Consider the following 17,484-nt stretch of genomic DNA (forward strand, 5'->3'; position numbering starts at 1 on the left):
AACGAACCAAAAGTTATTTTATTTCCAATGACTACATCCGCAGGAGATAAACTCTCAAACAGGAAATTTATGTGAGTATAAAGGAAAAATTCTTTTTTTAATTTTTATTTATTTTTAAAAGATTTTATTTATTTATTTGACAGAGAGAGACACAGCGAGAGAAGGAACACAAGCAGGGGGAGTGGGAGAGGGAGAAGCAGGCTTCCCGCGGAGCAGGGAGCCCGACACGGGGCTCGATCCCAGGACCCTGGGATCATGACCTGAGCCGAAGGCAGACACTTAACGACTGAGCCACCCAGGCGCCCCTAAAGGAAAAATTCTGACTGGAAGCTTCATCACATTATGCAATCACTTTTTGCCTCAAATTTTTATTAAAATTATAAACATACAGAAAAATGTAAAGATGACCAATGAACATCTCTATATCCTCCACAAAGCTGACTAATTTTTCACAACAGTTGACTAATTTTTTACATACCTACCTGAAAATGTTCTGCAGACACCATGACTTTTTAAACTTGAAAACTTTTACATGCATCTTCTAAGAATAAGGACATCATTCTAAATACCTCAATACCACCATCACTTCTAGGAAAACGAAACATATGACATTATCTAAAACCCATTCCATCCTCATACTTCCCCAAGTACCCCCTCCCAAATGTCTTTTATAGTTGCTCTAATTTTTCTGAATCAGAAGCCAACTAAGGATCACAACTTGCTTATGACTCTTGAGTGCCTTAATCTAGAAGTCTCCTTTTTGTTCTACTATGTTGGCTTCTTGAAAAATCCAGACCAGTTGTCTTGTACTAAGTCTCAAACTCTGGGTTTGTTTATTTCCTCATCGTGGAATTCGACTTGTTGCTCTCTTGTCTTTCTTATAGATAGGAGCATAAATCTGGATGAGAGGTTTAATTAGATTTTCATTAAACACTCTTGGCAAGAATACGTCCCGGATGGTCACATGTGTCTCATCCTGCATCTCATCAGGAGCCACACAACGTCAGGCTGTCCCACCAGTAGTGAAATTCAGTTTGACAGCCAGATCTCTCCGTTAGAAAGGTGTATCATTTCTTTGCAATTGGTATTTGTGAACTTTGACACCATATAATGTTCCTTAAAATTTTTTTCACCTAATGGGTTTATCATCCATTCAATTTGCCTAGTTTAATCACATTGTTATAAAATAGTGATTTTTCTAAATCTGTCATTCCATATACAGTTAAAAGATGGCATTCTTCAGATTAGTTTATAGAGAGCTTTCCTTTTTTTTCCACCATTTTTTCATTATGGGCTCATTTTTACTTAGCATGTTATAACCAATTACACTGACTGTTATTTTTGATGTTTAAATTATCTTAAATTTGACCAGTGAGAGCACTTTCAAGATGGCTCCCGTGTCCTTCTGACATTATCCTTTGAGTGCTTAGTCTTGAAGTGCTATCTTTTTGTTTTGTTTCATAAAAAGATACCTCAGACACATCTTCTACTTTCCCTGCTCCAGATATGGAATCAGCATTTCTCCAATGAGCCCAGGCTCCTTTAGTGGGGAATAGCATTTGGAAACCAAGATCTGGGTACTAAGCATGCTCATTGCTAGAATATCTTGCAAATGGCTCTGTCCAGTATTAAACACTGAGGTCTTTTTAAAAGCTCATTTCCTTGTAAATATACTTAAATATATAAAAAGATGTTTTCAAATGAGTTAAGGCAAGTCAAGAAACATGCTATGCTGAATGCCTGCATTTAATTCTAAAACCTTTCTCAGACAGAAGGTTCTAGCTACTTTTATTAGAACACTTTTTTAAATGATACCAATTGTGAAAGTGAGATATAAAATTGTGGGACGTGGGCCCAGGGGAAAATGCAATGTATGTTAAAAATATGGAAAATGTTTGGAAAGCCAATTTTAACTGATGACTAGAATGTTTAATAATAAAATATTCACATATCACTTTACACAAAAGAATTCCTAAAAGATGAATAACAAAAACAAACTAAAAGGCAATCTTATATGTGAAAACCCCAAAAGCAATTTCACCATCTGGACCTAAGCTGAGTCTGAGGATTTATGTACAGTTATTATAAAAGCAGGTATAATTAGGGACACAGAAGAAAAAGAAAGAACGAGACTGTAAGATTGCAGTTAGGGGGAACCTGGTAAACACAGAAATAAAACTGATTAAATTACCGCAATTGTGCCTATAACCAGTTTACAAAATAAACAGTGCCTAGTACTCTTAGCACTTGAGGTTGGAAGCCAATGATTATAATTCATATCTATAATTATGCTAGAAAACCAGAGCTGAAAACTTAGATTCTAGCCTTGACTCTGCCCAAGAAGCTCAATTTTGTTAGTAAAATGAAAGGCTATAAATAAACTAAATGAAAATTCCTCCTGGCTCTAATAAGCTACCAGGTACAGTCAGATTCTGCAAATACATACCTTCTGCAACAGATAAGAGAGTATTTGTGTTGACAGTCTCCCTTGCTTTAGTTCACTGCACCTTCTATAATACTATCCTAAGACTCTATTCAGTAGTGTCAAGTCATATCAAATTAAGAAATAATATAAGGAAAAGGAAAAGAGATTCCATTTGGGCAAAATTTTAATTTCCAAAACGAAATTGTAAATTAATTTTTTAATCATCAGAGACTTTTGGAAAAAATATACATATATTCTAAAGCTACGTGTGTATGTCTGTATGTCCTATGTCCACATACGTATATTTATATATACAACCTGCCGCTGAGGCAGTTCATAAAAAGTGAGCTTCATTATTTCCACATGAAAATTTGAATTTAAAGAATTCCTTTTTACCTTGAGTTTCTCTTTACGGAAAAGAGCGTGTCCTATGCTTGCTTGCCATTTTAGCAAATACGGCCTCACGCTTATTCACATTAACTCAATGACTAATTTAAAAGAAAATTCATATCGAAGCTTGCTCTTAGAAAGGGAGTAAACTCTAATGAAACAAACAAAATGTATACGCCATTATTTTCATGTTTTTTTTTAAGTTAGGCCTTTTATATTTTTTCTACGAATTAAAAATTTTTCTATGTTCTTAGAAACCTTATTAGCATTTAATCGTTCTTAGAAAATTTGACAAATTGGTACTCTTCATAATCCCACTGATCAATTTCACCATGACTTAGTGGGAACTATCATATTTTCTCCAGAAGCAAAAAAAAAAAAACAATCTTATCCAGAGTCTGTGCCCTATTTATTATTCTCTAATGAGGAGTCTTGAATTATTTGAGAGAAGAATTAAACTTCACCGGGCTTATCTGCTCTAAGAAATCTCTGATACTGAGTAAGGGAGGAGCTGTAGATAAAAGGCTTCCCATATTCCTTCCATTTATAGAGTTTTTCCTTCGTGTGAACTTTTTTGTGTCTGCACAGGTTTGATCTGTAACTGTAGGCCTTCCCACACTCCATACACTTGTAGAGTTTCTCGCCGGTGTGGATTCTCTCGTGTTCGGTGAGGAAAGAATACTGGCTGAAGGCCTTCCCACACTGATTACACTGGTAGGGCTTCTCTCCGGTGTGAATTCTCTGGTGCCTGTACAGGTTGGATTTGCAACCAAAGGCCTTCCCACATTCTCCACAGGTATAGAGCTTTTCCCCGGTGTGAATTTTATGATGTTCGTTGAAGGAGGAATACTGGTTGAAGGTTTTCCCACACTCGTTACATTGATAGGGTTTCTGGCCGGTATGAATTCGCTGGTGTTCGAGAAGGGTTGAGATGCGTGTGAAGGTTCTCCCGCATTCCAAGCACTTACACAGCTGCTCCCCAGTATGAAACCTCTGGTGCTCAGCCAGGGATGCAAACTGGCTGTAACCTTTCCCACACTCACTGCATTTATAGGGTTTCTCCCCTGTGTGGATTCTTTGGTGTCTATGAAGCTTTGCTCTACAATTGAAGGCCTTCTCGCATTCAGCACATTTATAGAGTTTCTCACCGGTATGAATTCTCTGATGTACGGTGAGGGTTGAACACTGGCTGAAGGCTTTCCCACATTCCTTGCAGCGATAGGGTTTCTCTCCGGTGTGCACCCTCAGATGCTTGATCAGGGTTGAACTGCTGCTGAACGCTTTCTCACATTCATTACATTTGTAAGGTTTCTCTCCTGTATGGATTCTCTGATGGGCAAGAAGGGATGATCTGTGGCTAAAGGTTTTCCCGCACTCGTCACATCTGTAGGGTTTCTCGCCGGTATGAATTCTCTGGTGTTCAATCAGATGGAGACTCTGGGCAAAGCTTTTCCCACATTTGTGACAAATATGAGGTTTTTCTCCTGGGTAAATCTGGAAGCATCTCATTAGGTCAAAATTCTGTTTAAAATCTTTCCCAAAGGTGTAATATATATTGGGTATCCTTTCTATAGGAACACTCTGCTGTGTAACAAGAATTGTATTTATAAGTAAGCCTTTCCCCAATTCAAGACTTGTCTGCTTTACATCTCCACTCATGGTTTTTCTGTGGGAGGCCACTATTTGCCTAAGAGGTTTCTTTTGTTGCTCCTGTTCTGTCCCGCTCTCAAATCCCAAAGTTTGTCCAAAATTGGTGTCCCAGCGACCACACTTAATGGACCTTTTCTTTATTATTCCCTGAGATGTTTCTTCTCTAGAAATGCCCTGCCTGGGAGGCAAGGCTTCCATTTCGAGCCGAGTCTTGAGACCTGGAATGAGTCAGAAGCATGAACGATGGCACCTCTACCGGGAAAGATAGACATGCATCAGTAGAACCATAAAACTGGCAGTAGTCCATATAAAAGAGCTCTGAAACCTCTTTTGATCTCAAATATGGTCTTGCATCTGGGGAAAAACAGAATGGGATGGAAAGAGTGAAGAGGGGAAGGAGTAGTGTGGGAGAGTACAGTGGACAAATCAATGCTGGAAACGAAGACATTGCAACTTGAGAGAAGTAAACACAGAGGCAAGAACTGGTTGAGCAGAAGGGATGAGGCTACAGAAAAATGTCAGCTCGTAAGCTCCAGTTGGATACTTCAGTTAATCATTTTCTACTCTGTATACGGAGCAATGAAGCAGGTAACTTGTCTTTATTTTCTCCTTTTTTTTTTTTTAAAGTTTACTTACTTATTTTTTTTTAGTAATGTCTATACCCAATGTGGGGCTCAAAATCACAACCCCGAGATCTAAAGTCGCACACTCCACCGACAGAGCCAGCCAGGCACCCCTGTTTTCTCCTTTCTATTCACATGTAGCTTTTATTAGGTTTTTCCCCATGCTCTTGCTGTAAGTCTATACACATTAATTTAAAAATCTCTGCAATGTTTTCCTTAAGTTTTGTGAATCTGTATGTGAATCTGACTTCGTATCACAGTCTGTGAAAAGAGGACGTTCAGCTTTTAAAACTTACGGTGGCCCTGAAGCAGGACTGTGTTGAGGATATCTGATCTAAATTCAAGATGCTGACTATAAAGAGGAGGAAAATACGGAATCAATCGGCCATGTGCAACAATCTATCCCTGGTGATTGGAAGAATAAGAGTTCTTCATACCACCCTGTCATCACTTTTCTCCTTCCTATTTGATCCCAAGGAGAAATAGATATATTTGTCTCTTCTAGTAAGCTGCACCCAGAAGATTAACCTCCTTTGTAGGAATCTTTTTAGACTAATGAAAAGTCTGCAAGAAATGTGGAGTCAGTATGCCCCAAGCCCCAAGCTCAGATCTGATGGTAAGTGAAAGGGTTTAGCTTGAGCTGATTCTAAGGAACTGTGGGTTAAAATCTGGCTCTCTTTAATCAATCCATGATTGAAAATAGATTAAAACTAGGTCTTTGTGGGGCACCTGGGTGGCTCAGTCATTAAGTGTCTGCCTTCGGCTCAGGTCATGATCCCGGGGTCCTGGGATTGAGCCCTGCATGGGGCTCCCTGCTCCGCGGGAAGCCTGCTTCTCCCTCTCCCACTCCCCCTGCTTGTGTTCCCTCTCTCACTGTCTCTAGCTCTGTCAAATAAATAAATAAAATCTTAAAAAAAAAATCAAATAGTAAGAGGAAGAAGACATACAGGCTATAAATCTATATAAAAATACAGATTTTTCTTCATGATGTTTATGGGAAACCCAGCAGTTTGGATTTTAAAGAATCAACCAGGGTACCTTCTGTCTTTTCATCCTTTGCCACAATACGGCATTCCCTGCCCATCCAGAAACTTACCAGGCTACTCTAATCTCATTTTTCTAAAGAAATTTATCTAGTAAAGCCTAAATTAGCCATCTCTTTCTTAGAATTTCACAACATGTTTTACTTATATATTCTATCATTTAACTAATATATATGTATATAAAACCTGAAAATAATTCAAGTATTTGTTCAAGGAGAACAGTGGATATGTCTTACAGTTATTTGTTAATCCCCTACTGTGCACACAAGTACACAATTACAGTAATGTATGTACATTAATACATTAATTACATTAAAAAGATAATGCATGAATGGGCAGAGTAAGTTGGAAAAATTATGAAGGGCAGGTGACCTCAAAAATGAAAAGAGATTCTCTCCTCTCATGCTGGATTCCTGAAACCCAATCAGGCATTTATGGAACAAATAGTGAATAATCAGCAAGGATAACATGAAACAAACAAATGCCTAGACAGGAATAGCATGTTTCCCCTTGACATGAGAAGCCTCGAGTGTAAAATTCAGGTCTGAGGATCAGAGAACCAAGATACCAGCATCGACAGTATTAGCAGGGAGTGGTTTTATGAAGGAAGTTGGATAGTAAAGAGGGGATGGGTTTCAGCAGAACAAGAAAAGAGGACCCTGTGAGTCAGGAGGCCTGAGCAAAGTCATCTGGGGGGGAAGTAAACCTATTTAGGAGAGGCTTATTGACTAAAGAAGGAAATCTAGGGGCTCCTGGGTGGCTCAGTCATTAAGCGTCTGCCTTCGGCTCAGGTCATGATCCCAGGGTCCTGGGATCGAGCCCCACATTGGGCTCCCTGCTCCGCGGGAAGCCTGCTTCTCCCTCTCCATCTCCCCCTGCTTGTGTTCCCTCTTTCGCTGTCTCTCTGTCAAATAAATAAATAAAATCTTAAAAAAAAAAAAAAAAAAAGAAGGAAATCCAGGTTGGAATTCATTAAAATTTTGATTCAACAGGATGAGGCCGAGCACAGAGTTCCTGAACAACAGGCCGAGGAACTCAAAGAATAAATACAGGTGTTGAATGCTCTTCGGCAGGTAATAATAAGATGAAGCGGTCATATTTAGTTAAGTGGGCAGCTTGGACCAGCGCGAGGACAGAGTCGAAGCCGAGCAGTGATGCAGCTGCCGTGGTCTTTTTTTTTTTTTTTTTAGGATTTTGTTTATTATTTGACACAGAGAGAGGGAGCACAAGCTGGGGGAGCGGCAGGCAGAGGAAGAGGGAGAAGCAGAATCCCCGCCGAGCAGGGAGCCCCATGTGGGACTCCATCCCAGGACCCTGGGATCCTGACCTGAGCCGAAGGCAGACACTTAACCGACTGAGCCACCCGGTCATCCCAAGGCTGCACTGAATTCTTAATTTTGAGCCTATCAGCACTGAGTTCACCATAAAGGCAGCTCAATTAAACTCAAACACTCTTAGCTCAGTGCAGGATATTTGAAATGCCACAGGTGCAGAACTCAAAGAAAGACCTGGTCTCTTCCTTAAATATATACAGTCCAGTTAGGAAAATAAGTAATAACAAAGTAACTACAATTCGCTACGACAGATGCTGTCACGGATGTGTTCAAGGCATGGAGAAAGTGCCATATGAATGCGAGTGATTGAGAAATGAACAGTGACTGGGAAGTAGGAGAAATAAGGAAAACCGACAGGTCAGGTGGACAGGAGGGTCTTGCACTGTAAGAAGGTTTCCAGGGGAACAAGATGGAGGTGGTAATCCAAGAAGGAATGACAAACTTAATGAGTGTGCAGGTTTGGTGGGAACATGAGCTGGTGTGGAAGGGGTCACCGATTCCTGTAAAGCAACATGGAAACAGGCTATGAAGTAGATTTAAGGTCACAGTAAGGAACGGGACGTGCCTCCATGGATAACCGAGAAACAACAAAGTCTCCTAAGGCACAGGATTAATACACCTGAGTCTCGAAAAGATTGCTCTGTGGATGGTGCAGAGGGTGGGAGAGGAGAACAAAGCTCAGAGAGGGTGGGTAACTTTCCCATAGTGCAGAGCACTTGCGAGCTGTGGCAGGCGTAACATGGGCTTAGGAAAGTCTAAATTCAAACCGTGATCTTAAGTGCTATCCTGTACTACTCACTAGCCTCTTGGAGAAAAAATGTATTTTAATAAAGGTGAAAAGTATTTGTGGAAAAAAAGCCAATAAAGGCAAGAATCATGGATTAAAGGCCAAACCACAAAGACAGACGCAAAATACTGCAAGTCCATGTCACGCGGTGAACAGAAATGACAGAGGTGATCTAGGTTTCTGTCACGGCTCTTCGGCTCTCTGGCCGTGACCAAAGTGTTTGACATCCTCCGATTATGCTGTTTCTTCTGACATAAAGAGAGGTATCTAAACCTGACCGTCTTCAAGTGATCCTTCAACTCCAGTGACCTACGGTTTTGGGATCAAGACCAGCGAGGTGAACCGGGGGTAGGAGTGTGCAAACCAGAGATCTCGGGGCCAACTCCGGCTCTGTTGCTGGAAGGCACCACACCTAGCCACTCCCACTGCTTCTGGCTGCATTTGCATTACAAATGGGGAGTTAAAGGGTTGCAATAGAGACCCCATGGCCCCCAAGCCAAACTATTTACCATCTGGCCCATTGTAGGAAAAGTGTGCCAACCCCAGTCTGGAAAGGCTACGGTGGTCAAGGAGAGCTGGTCAACTCTTAACAGTGGGATGCGACAGCCCAGTCTCCAAGGAGATAAAAGGGAAACGTTGAGTTAAGAAATCAGAGACACAGGAGCATTGACAACACTCTGAAATATGTGGTTGGTGAGAGAAATTACAAAGAATTCAAAACAAGACAGAAGGTGTAAAGTATTTAAAATCTGTCGGGCATGAAAGCATGTAAACGCAGATGGGAAGAAAAACCATGAAGGCCAAGAGGCCAAGATGGCGGAAGGGAGTGAGGGAAGCCGCAGGAAAGGAAAAGACGTAGAGGATGCAGGGAGTGTTAAGGAGGAGAAGAAAGAGGCCTACATAAGGGCCTTCTTGATGCCAAGAAAACCATTCCAGTCACGGAGCCTCTGGTCAGGAGGCCCTGGCTCAGTTTCCAGGAAGTTCCCCCAGCACTGCTTCCTCATGGCCGGCTCATGTATAAAATCCCTGCGCCCATTTCCCAGCCACTCACTCACCTAGACAGGCGTCCCGAGGGAGTTCTCCGTCCACCACGCAAGGATCTTCTCCTTCCTGCAACTGGCAGATCACCTTCGGCCTTGAGAACGGAATCCCTGCTCGTGAGGAAGGGAACGCGGGTTGAACGGGGGGCAGGAAGGGCAACTCCAGAGTTCACAAAGCAGAACCCACATGCAGAGCGGGTAGCCTGGGGAGGCAGGGCAGGTAGCACCGGGGCTTCCGAGGGGCCTGGGCTCTCAGGGGATGGATCCGGAGGCGGGCCCCGGCTATGAATGCCTCTACCCTGGCAGTCCTGTATGCTTCTCAGACTCTAAACGGGGACCCAGGGATTGCAAGAGGAGGACACTGGTCAGGAGAGGGGGAGGTGGGAGGAAGGCAGAGGAAGGAGAAGAGCACAGCGTGAAGGGCGGCCTGACATCAACACACACACTTTCCACTCCACTGAGATTCATCCTTTCCCAGGGGCACGGCAGGAGAGAAGCTGTGGACTCCGAACCCCAAAGAGGCAGCTCCCCCGGCAGACTCTCCATCACGAGGAAAGGTCCTTACCCAGCGAGACGAGGGTGCCATAGTTCTCCAGCATCACCTCCCGGTACAGGGTCCTCTGCGCGGAGTCCAGGCGCAGCCACTCGTCGTGGCTGAAGACCACGGCCACATCCCTGAATGTCACAGACTCCTGCAACAGGAAACCCACTCCTGCTCAGCGGGACCAGCTTCACCACCGCTCAGGAGGTGCGGGGCTGGCGCGGGGATGTGTAGCAACCGATCCTGAAAATGTCCCAGGATTCCAAGTATTTCACATCGACTATTTATGTTACTTTGGGGACCACCCAGCAACTAGGTCACAAGTATCTACGGAGAGCCCACTGGGAGCCACGTGCTGGCAGGGTAGCAGGGAAAAAGGCAAAGTCCCTGCCAACGGGGAATCTCAATCCCGGCCTGGGACCTATCAGGGTAACTGAGCACATACATTCACCTCCCTCTCACTCAAAATCCAAATTAAATGAAAGGGGGAAAAATCAGAATACACTTAGAGCAAATGCCAGAAAACTGTGGAAATGCCATTAGCAGAACAGAAACAAAAAGGAAGTTCTGAGCTGTAAAGCAAATGATAAGAATAATATTAGTTCATGTTTATTGGATACTTGTATGTTAGGGACTATGACGGGAGCTTTGTACACAGTACCTTCGCTGAGTTTCAGGGAAATCCTATTAAGAAGATACTATAAGTAAATCATTTTGCAGATGATGAAACAGCTCAGAAAGGTGATGTCACCTCCCAAGGTAACCCTGTTAGAAATTGGTGCTGACTGGAACTGAATTCAGGCAGACAGATCTCTAAGCTATACTGTCACATGGGTTTCCATGGTCTACGGAAACAGAAAGCTCCAAAGGACCTGCAAGACTATACAGGTGTCCACAGGAACTGTGAGAAAAGCAAGTTCTTTCAAGAGAACCCCATTAAACCCCAAACTGTGAGAAAGCAGAGGTTGACCAGATGGCAACTCTTGTATGACAGAGCTGAAACTCACGAAAAATGATACATTTTGACCTTGTGATTCTACTTTTAGGATTCAACTACAAGAAATCCTCACACAACTGGGTAGGGATATTTGTTCAAGGATGTTCACCGGAATACTGATAAGCTGACAGCTGAGGTAGGCTGAGTAACGAACCTGTGAACACTATATGTATGACTAAAAGGACTCTGGGGGCACCTGAGTGGCTCAGTTGGTTAAGTGTCTGACTCTTGATCTCAGCCCAGGTCATGATCTCAGGGTCGTTGACATCAAGCCCCACGTCGGGGCTCTGTGCTGAGCAGGGAGTCTCCTTAAGAGTCTCTCTCTCCCTCTGCCCATCCACCGCCCCACCCTCTGCTTATGCTTTTTTTTTTTCTTAAAAAAATTTTTTTTAAATAAAAAAAGGACTCTGAAGATCTTTTTTTTTTTTTTTAAGTAGGTTCCAAGCCTAGCGTGGAGCCCAATGTGGGGCTTAAACTCACGACCCTGAGATCATGACCTGAGCTGAGATCAAGAGTTGGATGCTTAACCAACTGGGCCACCAGGCTCCCCTTAAGGATTTTGAGATGGGAAGAGCCTGGATTACTATCCAGGTGGGTCCAGTGTAATCACAGTGATCCCTGTTAGGACCCAAGAGGAGTCACAGTCAGAAGAGGACAAGGTGGTGACATGAGGACAGAAACAGACTGAAGTCATGCACTTTGAAGATGGCTGAAAGGGCCCCAAGACAAGGAACGCAGGCTGCCACCCGAAGGTGCAAACAAGGCCTGGAAACAGATTTCCCCTGAGAGCTTCTAGAAAGAGCCAGCCCTGATAAGAACTTGACCTTAAGCCAGTGAAACCGATTTCAGCCTTTGGACCTCCAGAAGTGCAGGAGAAGAAATTTATGTAGTTTTAAGCCACTGTGTTTCTGGCAATTTGTTACAAGAGCAATAGGAAACTAATAATACAATGGTGAAAAGTTGAAGACCGCCTACAAATCTATCAACAGGGGAATGGGTAAGCAAATTATAGGACACTGATTCCATGAAATGTTTTATATATAACACCATTAAATAGAATGAGGTAGATCTGTATGGCTGACCTTGGAATTTGGCCTTGACAAACTGTTGATTCATATGAAAAAGCGAGCTGCAAAACAATCCATATTTGTTGAAAAATTCTTTACCTATCTACCTGTCTATACAGATACATTTGGAAGAATACAACAAGCTGTCCATCCTCATTATTCTTTCATATTTGTGGAGGGGCAGAAAAGCAATCTTTTATTACTTTGTACCCTTACATTGTTTAACAGGTTGTGTGCGTATGTTTTGAAATTTTTTCGATTCCATTTTCATTTCTGTATTGAGTTTTCAGCTCCACCTCTTTGCATTCGTAGTGGTTGCTCTGAGAATTATAATATACATTCTTAGTTCTTTACGGTCTAGTTAGAGCTAACACTCGATTTCACACAGAATGCAAGAACCTGCGAGTATATGGGAATGTCTACCACCCCTTCCTCATGCTGTCCTTGTTAGAAAGACGCTCCCGGTTCAGAGAGTTGACAGGACTCACCAGACCTCACCAGGCGTGCTCATGGGAGGCAATGGGTACGATGCAACAAGACAGAGAGGGCACTGAGGCCCCGGAGGACCGAGAGATGTTCCATGTGCAATCTCCCCTTATTTGCACACACGGATGAGGCTGTGTCCTTGGACTATATGAGGAATTTTGATTTGGAAGAGATCGCAGGGGAAACTCTGAGCAGGGGCCTTTTGTGTATCAAGCAAGGCTTGTCAAATCATGTAGGCCAGCTGCCAACTGTCAGTGAAGAAGATGACCCTGAGGGTAGCCAGGGGCACCGGGATCTTAAACAGCACATCCACTGCCTTTATCGTGCCCAGGGGTCAAAAATCAGCCATCCGGGCATTCCCAGAGATAAAGATGGAGCTTTTCCAGTCCAGGCACAAATGAACTCTAGATCCATGGCTGTCATATGCACTGTATCCACCTACATTATAAACTCCATCATTCAGTGTATTTTTGCTCTATACAATCGTAGACATTTTAAAGAAACTGAAAGGAAAAAGTATTTCTATATTTATATTTATAGCCTCCATTTCTAATGCTCTTCACTTGCTTGCCAACATAAGAATTCCCATCTGGTATTATTTCCTTTCAGCCTGAAGAACTTCCTTCTGTCTTCATTCTTAAAGACTACTTTTGTTGGTTATAGAATTCTGGGTTGACAGTTTCTTTCTTTCTTTCATATAAAACGTCATTCTGTCGTTTCGGATGAGAAGCCAATGGGCATTCAGACGCTGATGCTCTGTATTTTGTATAGCATCTTTATTCTGTCTGCTTTCAAATCTTTGGTTTTCAGTAAATTAGTGGTCAAAAAAAACACTGACTCTGGGTTGCAAAGACCCTCCTCTCCAGCTTCCCTTAGCTACAACCAAGACTGTCTCTCCAGCTCGTGGGTATGGGAGAGCTCAGACAGTGAAGAACCCTCCCTTTCGGCAGAGGGCAGCCCGCTCATTGCTGGATATTGCTTTGCACTGCGTTCGCTGCTCTTTACATTCTGGTTTTCTGAAACACCCGTCTCCTTGTAACTCGAGAATCAAAGCAAAGTCTAGCCTAGTGGCAAGAGGCATACCAAATTTGGCAGGTCCTAAAATAAAGCTGTAGCTGCTTATGATGACAATAACAGCAGGAAGAACCGGTATTTACTGAGCATTAACATGCACTGGTCTCGGCATTTTACACATACTTTCTCGGAGCGTAATGTTAACTGTACAGACGACCTTGTCTGGGGTCAAGGCTAGCCGTGAGACCTTCATCAAGTTATTTGCTTCTCTGTGCCTCAGCTTCCTCACTTGTAAAATGTAAAAAAAAGTTAAAAAAAATGTAAAATTAACAGTCCTCTTGAACGAATCCTCTTGAACGAATCAAACAAGGTACACATATTATTAATCCCATTTACAAATAAGGAAATGAGACACATGGAAAATAACTTGCCAAGGTCACATCCCTAGCTTGGATGTGAACTTAGGAACGCAGGGTCCACATTCATAACCTGTAGGCTACCACTACTTTTGGGGAAAGCGGCCAATGAAAACAGAGGCTTTGGGGATGGCAGGATGGAAAATCCATGGAAGGAACAGGAGCTGGTGTTGGGGGGAAGCTGTGATCTCCATGTGGAAATATTCCCTAAAAGTTTGGGAATGACAGACTGTGTCTTTAGTAAAAACTCCGGCCTGAGGACAGAGATATGCGAAAGATCTTGAGAAGGTTAAGGTAATGAAAATGGATGTCAAAAGGGCAAAGAGCAAGAAGGGCTCAGGAGGGGAGACAGGGGGACAAGAATCAGAGGAGCAAAGACATCAGTCGGGTCCAGAAGGGGGACACGTGGACAGTATGCCATCAGAGCTGTGCTCAACACAGCAACCCCCAGCCCTCTGTCCTCCCCAGTGCCGGCCTCAGGGCCCAAGCGTAGCTGGACTCCTTCTGGGATGCCCACCACCAGCAGCCCTGGCCTTCAGTGTCAGCTCGAAATGACGCCACAACCATTTGTTGGTAGGATCTTTTCCTACTCTTCTTGGATGTTGAATCATTTCCTAAGGTCAGTGCCATGAACTCCCCAAAGATAGAAATATCGTCTTTCCTCTTGGTAACTCGGGTGCTCTTGCACAGCATCCTGTGCATAGTCCGTGCTCAATAAATGTTCGCTGAGGGTGTCTTTGCTCCTTCCATGTCTTTGTCCCAAGCGAGACTATATCCTCTGTGAAGACAAAGACTGCCTAATACCCGATACCCCACACCAAGCATTTATTGTAGCCAGAAGCATATATTCAGAGCTGACTCAATCTTGGGTCATAAAGTCAGGTTAGGGTGAATTAAGAGTAACCTGGGAACAGAGGAGGCACATTCCTCAGCACTCCCTCCCTGCATCCTGGGGAAAACTTACAAAGCTCTGGATTCCCCACAGTTTTTCTTGGAGAGAAAATTACCCAGACAAAGAATGGAAATACATCCACCATCTCTAAACCCAAAAAGCAATTTATGAAAAAGACAAACTTCACTTACTGTCACCTTACTGGGCAGCAAATCCACGGCCATTCTTTCCCTCTCGGTTTTCCTAGCAAGGGAGTGCAGACTGCTGACAAGGTAGGTCTGGAGAGGAAAAGGTGCCATGAGGAACTCTGGGGTCAAGGGATGGCTTGGAGAGAGGAAGTTCCAACCACCCATAATGTCTACCGGGTCCCAACGAACCAACAGCACATAAACCACGCAGACCAAATAAAATGCATGCTTACCAAGCCCATGAAGCTCTAAAACAATTCGCCCATCTCCGTCTCCTTGTATTAATGATGTTCTAATTGCTGTAAGGTCACCTAAGGTCTACTAGCTGTGACTCCACAAACTGCGACTCACCCCTAGATACCTGGAGGCCTTAGGGAAGCTTTAAACGGTACACACTGTAAAACCCACAATGAACATGAATTTCCCCAGCTGCCACTTTCCAACACAGGCAGCCAATCCTAAGTCAGCCTGCCCCACCTAGCCCTTTCCTTCCCGAAGAAATCACACTAAAGGCGCTTGCCCATATTTGCCTTGTCTCTCTGCCTAATGACCCACCCAGGTGCTTTCCCTGAGTGGCCGCTGCCTGGAGTGCTGCTTGGGTCCTCCATATAACACAGCCTGCAAACCTTCCTCCTCCTCCAGCCCCCGCCCCCGCATCTGGCCAGACCTTACCGCACCCACGGAATGTGGTTAAAACACTCCCTCTAGCACAGCTGCTCGGCGGCCCCTCCTAAGCACACATCCCACAGGGGTCACCTCTGAGAGCACCCACAGGATGCGGGAAACAGCCCTCCTTCTCACACACAAACCGCAGCTGGGAGGACACGGGAGGAGGGCCCCTGGAGCAGCCAGACCAGTGTCAGAGGGGGGCCCGGCCACAGCTGCCTGCACTGGCCACCTGGCTTTGCCGAGGGCTCTTCGGGGAGCAGCACCTGGCGTGAGAGCTCGGCTAGCTGAGTGTGGGGTGTCATCTGGGGCTGGGGCGCCTCAGCCAGGTGGGGGAAGCTGCTGGAGGAGTAACCATAGACGCTCCGTGATGCACAGCTCCTCCACACCAGAATGGGGGATGCTTTGCATGTATTGTTTCTAAACCTCACGAAGACCCTAAAAAGTATTGCTACCCCATTTTACAGATGCAAGGGAGGCTGAGAACTTAGGGAGTCGGACCGACCTGCCAAGAAACAAAAATGGGAAGTAACGGGCAGGAACGGAATCCTTGTTCCGGTCCACGGCCCTCGCTAAGTGTGGCAAAAATTACCTGGCCGCTCTGCCCCAGTTTCTCCGTCTGTAAAATGGGGGCAGTGTGCAGCCACCTTACAGGGCATGAATCCCGAAGGATGAAATGAGTTCATTCATCCAAGGCGCTAGCCCGCTGCCGGGCACACCGAGCTCGGCGGGCACGAGCTATTGTTTTCCCAGCACAGAGAAGTCTCCGAGCAGACGGCCCCCCACCGACCCCCGCCCGCAGCAGTCCGGGCACGCCCCAGCTCACCTGGCAGGGCGCTCCCTCCACGCGCGGCTCCCGCCGACCTGCGACGCCCGCAACGCGCCGCCGCCCGGGCCGCGGGGACCGGCCCCTGACCCTCGGGCCGCGCCGCGTCTCCCGGCGCCCGCGCGCGGCCCCGCCCGGCTCCGCGCTCCGCACCCCGCACCCCGCACCCAAGCCGAGACAGGCGCTGGCTCCACCGCGGCTGGGAAGAGGCCCCCGGGAGGTCTCCGCCCCAGGCAGGCCGCCCCAACGCAGCCGGGGTGACCCGCGCCACCGGCCCCAGGAAGGCCGGGAGCGCTCCCGCAACCCCGCGAGCCCCAGGACTACCACTCCCGGCATGCCTCGGCCGCGCGCGGACTACATTTCCCAGAAGGCGGCTGGGCGACCCCCGGGAGATGCCCGTTCCCTGCCCCCGCGAGCTCACGGGCACCGCTGCCCGTCCCCGCGAGGTCCGCGGTAACGCGAGGGCGCGCGCGAGCCCAGTAAGGCGGGTGGTCTCCGGCCAGGGCCCGCTGCCTGCATCCGCCCGGGGGCTCGCTGGGCTAGGCAGGCAAGGAGATTTGGGAAAAACAAAACCTGAATTTAGACGCCTGTAGGAGGATCCGTGCGCCACGGCCCCCACCAGCTAGTTGTGATTATTTGTACCATACCCAGAAGGTGATGTATGCATAGGTACAGTTTAAGAAAGAAACCAATATCCATACACCCAACACTTTGCTGAAAAAGATATTTGACCAGAATTTCTTAAGTTCTGTCCACAATGCTCCCCTGTCATTTGTCTAAATTGTGCTAAGCATTTGACTTGCTTAGCTTGATGGTATCGTATTCCACAGTGAGTGTGGCTTTTTTTTTTTTGTGCAAGGTTTTGGATCTTTATATAAATGGAATCTGCTGTATGTTCTCCTGTGACATATGCTCAACATGAACGATGTTTGAAAAAAAAAAAAAATCAACTGAGTATGTTTTAAAGATCTTACTGGCTTTATTCAGTGACTTCATGAATCAGGCAGTATCCTATCTAGCAGGTAGGAAGGAGCTCCAAGAAGTACTACGTGCAAGCCTCTTCCAGGCAGAAGGGAGCAGGAACAAGGAAGTTATACTT

General features: G+C 45.3%; 1 protein-coding gene across 4 annotated transcripts in view; it reads right to left on the reverse strand.

Moving 5' to 3' along the window:
* Positions 1-17,484, reverse strand: part of ZNF354C (zinc finger protein 354C) — a 34,928-nt gene continuing 17,444 nt past the window's right edge. Inside the window, exons 1-5 of one of the 4 annotated variants that reach the window (XM_078067663.1) lie at positions 16,386-16,677; positions 14,903-14,983; positions 9,858-9,984; positions 9,308-9,403; positions 1-4,683 (exon numbers count right to left, since the gene is read on the reverse strand). In XM_078067663.1, the coding sequence (XP_077923789.1) occupies positions 3,269-4,683; positions 9,308-9,403; positions 9,858-9,984; positions 14,903-14,929 (1,665 nt within the window). In that variant the 5' untranslated portion in view covers positions 14,930-14,983; positions 16,386-16,677 and the 3' untranslated portion in view covers positions 1-3,268. Of the gene's footprint in view, positions 4,684-9,307; positions 9,404-9,857; positions 9,985-14,896; positions 14,984-16,385; positions 16,678-17,484 lie in introns of those variants that run through there. The other 3 variants (XM_036080140.2, XM_078067662.1, XM_078067664.1) reach the window with 3 other exon arrangements.

This window comes from Halichoerus grypus, chromosome 2 (genome assembly GCF_964656455.1).
Source record: "Halichoerus grypus chromosome 2, mHalGry1.hap1.1, whole genome shotgun sequence".
Taxonomy (NCBI): Eukaryota; Metazoa; Chordata; class Mammalia; order Carnivora; family Phocidae; genus Halichoerus; species Halichoerus grypus.